Below are 8,780 nucleotides of genomic sequence, written 5' to 3'. Positions count from 1 at the left end.
ACATAAACAATACCTTGCACAATATGATTCAAAATAAACTTCAAACACATTTGATTTGAACATGTGTTAAAGAAATCACAATTAGATTGAATATGATTGATCAAACAAATAATATGAACAAAAGAATTCAAACGCAGTAACGTGGTTTTACACGAACTCATTGCATAAAATGGAATGATGCATAGCATATTGAATGGAAAAAAAATCATAATCATGAATTCATGTACCATAACGGGGTGCCAAATTTAGTGCAAAGGAGGAAAAATGCAATAAAAGGAGGAAAATGCAAAAAACAATTTGCATAGACCAATTGAAACAAGGCCTTTTACACTGTAATAAGGAATCCCGTTCTGGTAAACATAAGCAATACCTTGCACAAAATATGATTTAAAATAAACTTCAAACACATTTGATTTGAACATGTGTTAAAGAAATCACAATTAGATTGAATATGATTGATCAAACAAATAATATGAACAAAAGTACTCAAACGCAGTAAACTGGTTTTACACGAACTCATTGAACAAAATGGAATGATGCATATCATATTGAATGGAAAAATAAATCATAATCATGAATTCATGTACCATAACGGGGTGCCAAATTTAGTGCAAAGGAGGAAAAATGCAAAAATTTGCATAGACCAATATTGAAACAAGGGCATTCACACTGTAATTAGGAATCCCGTTCTGGTAAACATAAACAATACCTTGCACAAAATATGATTCAAAATAAACTTCAAACACATTTGTTTGAACATGTGTTAAAGAAATCATAATTAAATTGAATATGATTGATCAAACAAATAATATGAACAAAAGTACTCAAACGCAGTAAAATGGTTTTACACGAACTCATTGCACAAATTGGAATGATGCATATCATATCATATTGAATTGAAAAATAAATTATAATCATGAATTCATGTACCATAACGGGGTGCCAAATTTAGTGCAAAGGAGGAAAAATGCAAAAAACAATTTGCATAGACCAATTGAAACAAGGCCTTTTACACTGTAGTTTGGAATCCCGTTCTGGTAAACATAAGCCATACCTTGCACAATATGATTCAAAATAAACTTCAAACACATTTGATTTGAACATGTGTTAAAGAAATCACAATTAGATTGAATATGATTGATCAAACAAATAATATGAACAAAAGTACTCAAACGCAGTAAAATGGTTTTACACGAACTCATTGCACAAAATGGAATGATGCATAGCATATTGAATGGAAAAAAAATCATAATCATGAATTCATGTACCATAACGGGGTGCCAAATTTAGTGCAAAGGAGGAAAAATGCAAAAAACAATTTGCATAGACCAATTGAAACAAGGCCTTTTACACTGTAGTTTGGAATCCCGTTCTGGTAAACATAAGCCATACCTTGCACAAAATATGATTCAAAATAATCTTCAAACACATTTGATTTTAACATGTGTTAAAGAAATCACAATTAGATTGAATATGATTGATCAAACAAATAATATGAACAAAAGTACTCAAACGCAGTAAAATGGTTTTACACGAACTCATTGCACAAAATGGAATGATGCATATCATATTGAATGGAAAAATAAATCATAATCATGAATTCATGTACCATAACGGGGTGCCAAATTTAGTGCAAAGGAGGAAAAATGCAAAAAACAATTTGCATAGACCAATTGAAACAAGGCCTTTTACACTGTAATTAGGAATCCGTTCTGGTAAACATAAGCAATACCTTGCACAAAATATGATTCAAAATAAACTTCAAACGATTTGAACATGTGTTAAAGAAATTAAATTGAATATGATTGATCAAACAAATAATTATGAACAAAAGAATTCAAACGCAGTAAAATGGTTTTACACGAACTTATTGTACAAAATGGAATGATGCATAACATATTGAATGGAAAAATAAATCATAATCATGAATTCATGTACCATAACGGGGTGCCTTTTTTTAGTGCAAAGGACGAAAATTGCAATAACAAAAAAAAAATTGCATAGACCAATTCAAACAAGGCCATTTACACTGTAATTAGGAATCCTGCTCTGGTAAACATAAACAATACCTTGCACCAAATATGATTCAAACTAAACTTCAAACACATTTGATTTAACCATGGGTTAAAGATATCATAATTGATTAGATTAACTATGATTGATCAAACAAATAACATGAACGCAGTGAACTGGTGTTACACAATATCATTGCACAAATATATGATTCAAATAAATCATAAGCAATAATTTATGTACCATAACGGTGCCAAATACAGTGCAAAAGAGCCTAAGGAGGAGGAAATGCATAAAAAGCATAGACCAGTAGAAACAACGGCATTTACACTGTAATTAGCATTCTCGTTTTTGGTAAAACAATAATAGTTCATTGAGAGAGAAAAATAAAACTGATTGGAAAACAAGTAATGGTGACATTTTGTGATCAATAACTAAACAGCATATTTAACACAAGTAAAGTGGGTAGTATACTACTCACAAACAAAATTATAATAACTAAAAGATAATGTGGTGTGAATATAGTTCATAAAGTCATCAACACGCGATCATCTCTTGTGGAGTGGTGAATGATTAACAGAAGTTATTAAACCGTGTAAATAAACGTATACTCTTTTCATAAAACAGAAAGTGTCTATACTGAATCGCGGTGAGTAATCTGTGTATAGCGAGTGTTCAATAGACTTACGTTCCGAAAAGAAGATTAGTCCGAACTAAATGAATAAACTTGTCCGTTCTGTCTCCATTTTCCTGCAACGAAACGCAATTTAACACCTCTGTTATACAAACTCTTCACTTCTTTCCCCATTTCTTCTTTTCATCCAGATCTTGTTTTGTTAAGTCATCTACAATGAAGTATGATTCAGACTTCAGCTCAGATTTGGATGATCTCAGTACATCTATTTTGTCCCTATATGACAAAAACTTCACTAAAATGTGAGGAGATTTTCCATCATTCCCTCTGCCATCTCGATGAGCTCTCTCTACTACTGTGTCGGCCATGTTGAATTTGGAACTCAAAATGTCTTCAACAATTTCAATACATTTCTCACCTGCTGTTGTTGGCACTCCCACTATTCTCACGTTGTTTCTTCGTGAGAAGCGTTCTTGCTTGTTTAGACTTGATTCATGCATTTCAAGTTTCTGTTTTAGGTTTGCAATCTCACCTGTGAGTTTTTGATTTTCAGTCACAAGTGGGCCTACCTGTTTCTCCAGGTCGTCAATTCGTGTTGACTGGAATTCTATAGAACGATTCAAATTCGTTTCTAGTTCCGTCATTTTCTTCATAAGGCTGTCCAACGTTGACTTCACAAATTTTTGAAACTTGTCAAACGATTTGTGGATGTGATCTGTTAATTCTGATACAGTATTCGGCTCGCCGGCAGGTGGGGTGAATAGCAATGGTATGGTATCCTCGGACCAAGGCTCGGACGACCTCTTTGTGTGTTTTGGTGTAGCAACCATTGACATCGTTGGTACGGATGATGATGTTTCCTTGCCGCGTCGACGGGTTTTTGGGTTTTTAGAAGTCATCGTTGACGTTGTCAGCAAGAAAATCAAATATAATGACGAGAACTTAGATCTTTAAATAAAGATTGAAGAATAATTACGATTTTATCTTGTTTAAATGGTCATTTTCATAGTTGGTCGGAGACCAGTTTTGTGGCGTGTTGTTGCTAAGCCGCCATCTTGAAGCCGTGCTATATAAATATTATTAGGTACCGGTATGTAATATTATGTATATAGGCCTATGGGGGTGGGGTATATTATGTATATAGGCCTATGGGGGTGGGGTGGGTGCAGAGGTGGGTAGTGGGGTGTATGTAGGGGTGGCACTCAACACATTTTAACCATGACTTACAATGCAAGGCTCATTGTTGCCATAAATGATTTTTCCTTTAGGTCATTATAATAGGTTGTTATAAACTTCCATGTTTAACCTTGTATTGTTTTGGCTGCTTCATTATGACTTTCGGTGGGTTTAAGCAATTTCAAACAAACACAAACAAAAGGCACTATACCCAGTCACCTTCATGACAATTGAAACACTGGGTAATTTCTTTGCTATATTGAAGTTCTGGCAACGCTGTAGCCAGGCCGGGCACCCAGAGATATCGACCCACAATGCTAGTATAGCCCTGAGACGAGTCTCAGTATTAGCCTAAGATTTCACGCATGGATTTGAAAAATGTTAAGCTGGTAGTAAAAAAATTATGGAATCAAAACGGAAATTCTGACAAAACTATGATATATCGCTCACGGTGATGTGCGTTAGAAAGTTGGGAAAAATCCTTCTTTAGCGAACTATATTACTTTGAAAACTAGTAAAAGGTTGATCAAAACAAGAAATGTCTTTAAAAAAGACAATGCCTCCAAGATACCAGTGGGCACCTTTTGTTATTAGTTAAGGAGACACTTATAATGCTAGCTTTAAGGTAACGCTATTGGATATAGATTTTTGTCTGATTGAAATATGTGAGTCCATTCTCTCCTGATTACAAGACTGAAAATTTTATTTTAATCGGATATTCGGTTACCAAAATATATGGCCTGTCAAAATGGCGCGAAACCAAGAAGTTGGCAACAAATTTTTTTTATTTTTGATATGCAATGATGTCAGGTAGGCCTTATTTTCTAATTATATATGCAAGAATTGTACAAAGTAGAATGTTCAGATCGGCTACAAAATAAGATATAAAACCCATGAATGTTTTTTCCATGCAAATTTCCATTTGCATAATTAATTAGGGCCCTAATCAACTTTTCTAATAAGTGGCCCAAATTAATTATGCAAATTGAAATTTGCCAAAACGCAACCGTAATTTTGTAGTAGGTCTACAGTGTGTGTTCTACCCATGTACCATGCCTCAGTAGGCCTACTATAGCTCTTTTAATTGTATCTGAAATCTTTACTTTGCATAATTCATACATGTAATTAGAAAATCATCTGGCAATTGGACTTGTCAAAAATATAGAAAATAAAAAGAAAGTTGTTGCCAATTTTTTGTTTTGGGTTCGCACCATTTTGACAGGACATATCTCAAGAACCGAATGTAATCTACAGGGCATAAGCTTTAACATATTATTTAAATAGAAAGAAAATCTAAATTTGTGCATTAGCCAATAGGGCCACGGTCACCTAAAGCCATCTTGCAATCTTGCAGATAATTCTGATGTATGAAATAAGACCTTCAAACTTTCAGATATGAAGAGTTCCAGATGCAGGCAGCCGTTTCTGTTTTTTTAAATGCATATATGCCTAAGTTGTATCAAGAGTCATTTCTCGTGGATTTTTTGACTGAAAATTACGATTGTAACGTTTCAGATTTTTTTAATGCTTGTTTATTATATTTTGTATTCAGGACTAAAATAATATTAATATTATTATATTTAGGGGGTCTTTTATAGGTCATTACTCTTTTGTATGTGTAATTGAATAAAAAATCAAAAACATTATTGTTTTGTTTTGTTTCCTTCATTTGTGCTTTGTCTTGCATCGAAAGGGCCAATATCAACACCTTGTTTGTAAGAAGTATTGTGTGGGGAAAGATGATTCTTGCATTTTATTTTTATTTTTATCTTAACAAACAAAAAGCAAATTTCCCAGTCAAAGTCTTGAAACGGTCATGGGTATGCATGCAAAAATATTGCAACAGTACTCAGTAGAACATAAAACACAACCACGCATGGGAATTGGGGAAGCAAATACTTTAAAACGAATTATTCCGAATTATATCAACGCAATAAAATTGCAATACTTTAGTATTTGAACAGCAATGCCCGGGCAGCAATGAAGCCGGTCATATAGGCGCGGCTAGGCGTATCATACCATACATTGCAGTTCAAATGCATCGGATCATGATTGTGGCCTAGTCGAGCCTAGCATGCATGCCAGTCGGTCTGCTGACTCGCCGTGGCACAAAAATACCTCCGCTTTTGCACAAAACAATCCATGATGTCAAATTATAGTCACATCCAAAGTGTCGCCATGAACGTCAGCTTCAACTTCTCCAGCCAAAGTTTTTGCATTAATAATCAGGTTTCATGTAATCATGAAATTAAACCTTGTTTGAGGTGTATTCCCATTGCCACAGCATAACGGTTTTCCAACTTGTCTTCAACGATAAAGCTGCTGATCACACCGAAGGCATTGAGGTGGTGTGGCTGCTGATGAGCGCTGAGGCTACAACCTATAATTAAAGACCGAATTAAAAAAGACTAGTTTGCGTCTGACGTCATGACAAAGGCGCGCCGTGATTGGTTGCTGACCTGCGCAGTATGGCATTTTTGGTCTGGTTTACAGGACGGCATACGCAAGCTAGTCTTTTTAATTCGGTCTTCAATTATACAACATATGAGTTTGAAAATATTCTAATGCATAATTCATTAACTTGATAGACCCACGCCATTGGCGCCACGTGCTAGGCGTTTCTAGAATCCCTATAGAATAAGATTAATTTTAATGCTAATTTATTGCACATGCTGAGGAAGCGTGATTACCTTTTTGAACATTCGGAAATGGCGATAGGCGAATTTATGTATGGCGCAAAGAGGTGGGGGATATATATTGGGCTCTCGATATTGGGCGGAAATTAGAGTACTTGTCAGAATATAAATTTGTACAATCGGCCTACATGCCGCGCAATGTGCGGCATTTTAGGTGTAAATTTCAAAGCATACTACCTCCTGCGGAGGCAGAAAAAGGCTCGCGGGCAGAGTTGAAGCCTATCAAAATCGAAAATCTTACACTAAATGACTGAATTTCACGCCTAAGTTTAACACTAGGATTTGAAAAAAAACAGTATCAAGCATTACAGTTTTTCCTGACATTTACTGAAAAAATTAAAATTATTGCTTTTCATTTGGCCGAGAAAATTAATTTTACATTGAAAAGGTGTAACTCAAAATTTTGCTCATTTCAACACCAAATTCGATCGTTTGTATTGCCTCATTAAATGACTGAGTGAGCCTTGCATAACAAACGAATTGTTTTGGTTGTCCTGCTGCGTAGAGACTGAATAAGTGTTCTAAAATATTTCAGAACATCAGTGTTCAAACTACAAGAACTGAAACAAAGAAAAAAGTGTTACACACGTGTCTAGTGCTAGGTAAGGAGGCAAATTTTAGTGTGGATAATATGCAGACATCTTTTCATAACTAATCTTAGAAACCGAGACAGAACACTAGTGTCGAGTGTTCTTTGACTTTTACAGTGCAGAACAGAAAGATTCGAGCCAGGTATACCAACTTGGTGTGGGGAACAAAGACAAGATAAAAACTAATACAGTATGTAAACCAGGATGGTGTACACTGTTACTGCACTAGAAACAAGGACCGTTGGTAACCGTAGCGGTCGCTGCGGGTCAAGGAATTCAATTTTGCAGTTATGGTGTCTTTGAAGCAGGTTTAAGTTTGACCCCTATTTTGACCTGTAACCCCTCTGTGAGCTTAACCTTTGAGGGCGCTCATCTTAAAATAATGCCAGAAAGGGTATTTCCATCCACACCAAAAAAAAAATCAAAATTTGAAAAATTGTGTTCGGAAACCAAATTCGGACACTTTTGATGTCCAAACGATTTTCGGGAAAAAAGCATCTTGACATCAAAAGTGTTCGGAAACCGATTTCGGACACATTTGATTTCCAAACAATTTTCGGGGAAAAAGCGTCTTGACATCGAAAGTGTTCGGACACCGATTCCGGACACTTTTGATGTCCAAACAATATTTGGGGAAAGAGCGTCTTGACATCAGAAGTGTTCGGAAGCCGATTTCGGACACCGATTCCGGACACTTTTGATGTCCAAACGATTTTCGGGAAAAAGCGTCTTGACATCAAAAGTGTTCGGACACCGATTCCGGACACTTTTGATGTCCAAACGATTTTCGGGAAAAAGCGTCTTGACATCAAAAGTGTTCGGAAACCGATTTCGGACACTTTTGATGTCCAAACGATTTTCAGGGAAAAGGCGTCTTGACATCAAAAGTGTTCGGAAACCGATTTCGGACACTTTTGATGTCCAAACGATTTTCGGGAAAAAAGCGTCTTGACATCAAAAGTGTTCGGAAACCGAGTTCGGACACTTTTAATGTCCAAACGATTTTCGGGAAAAAAGCGTCTTGACATCGAAAGTGTTCGAAACCGATTTCGGACACTTTTGATGTCCAAACAATTTTCGGAAAAAATTTGAAAAATTGTGTTCGGAAACCAAATTCGGACACTTTTGATGTCCAAACGATTTTCGGGGAAAAAGCGTCTTGACATCAAAAGTGTTCGGAAACCGATTTCGGACACATTTGATTTCCAAACAATTTTCGGGGAAAAAGCGTCTTGACATCGAAAGTGTTCGGACACCGATTCCGGACACTTTTGATGTCCAAACAATATTTGGGGAAAGAGCGTCTTGACATCAAAAGTGTTCGGAAGCCGATTTCGGACACATTTGATGTCCAAACGATTTTCAGGGAAAAAGCGTCTTGACATCAAAAGTGTTCGGACACCGATTCCGGACACTTTTGATGTCCAAACGATTTTCGGGGAAAAAAGCGTCTTGACATCAAAAGTGTTCGGAAACCGATTTCGGACACTTTTGATGTCCAAACGATTTTCAGGGAAAAAGCGTCTTGACATCAAAAGTGTTCGGAAACCGATTTCGGACACTTTTGATGTCCAAACGATTTTCGGGAAAAAGCGTCTTGACATCAAAAGTGTTCGGAAACCGAGTTCGGACACTTTTGATGTCCAAACGATTTTCGGGAAAAAGCGTCTT

The 8,780-nt window shown here is 36.0% G+C and overlaps 1 protein-coding gene across 1 annotated transcript; it reads right to left on the bottom strand.

Moving 5' to 3' along the window:
• Positions 1 to 2,338: 2,338 nt before the first annotated feature.
• Positions 2,339 to 3,547, bottom strand: LOC140144592 (uncharacterized). Its single transcript, XM_072166409.1, is given in 2 exon segments — positions 2,339 to 2,817; positions 2,820 to 3,547. Coding segments are annotated over 2 exon segments (828 nt in total). The 5' UTR covers position 3,547; the 3' UTR covers positions 2,339 to 2,716.
• Positions 3,548 to 8,780: the final 5,233 nt, after the last annotated feature.

The sequence above is a fragment of the Amphiura filiformis genome, unplaced genomic scaffold, assembly GCF_039555335.1.
Source record: "Amphiura filiformis unplaced genomic scaffold, Afil_fr2py scaffold_65, whole genome shotgun sequence".
In the NCBI taxonomy this organism is placed as follows: domain Eukaryota; kingdom Metazoa; phylum Echinodermata; class Ophiuroidea; order Amphilepidida; family Amphiuridae; genus Amphiura; species Amphiura filiformis.
The sequence above is the reverse complement of the archived record's forward strand: the minus strand, read 5'-3'. Positions and strand labels throughout refer to the sequence as shown.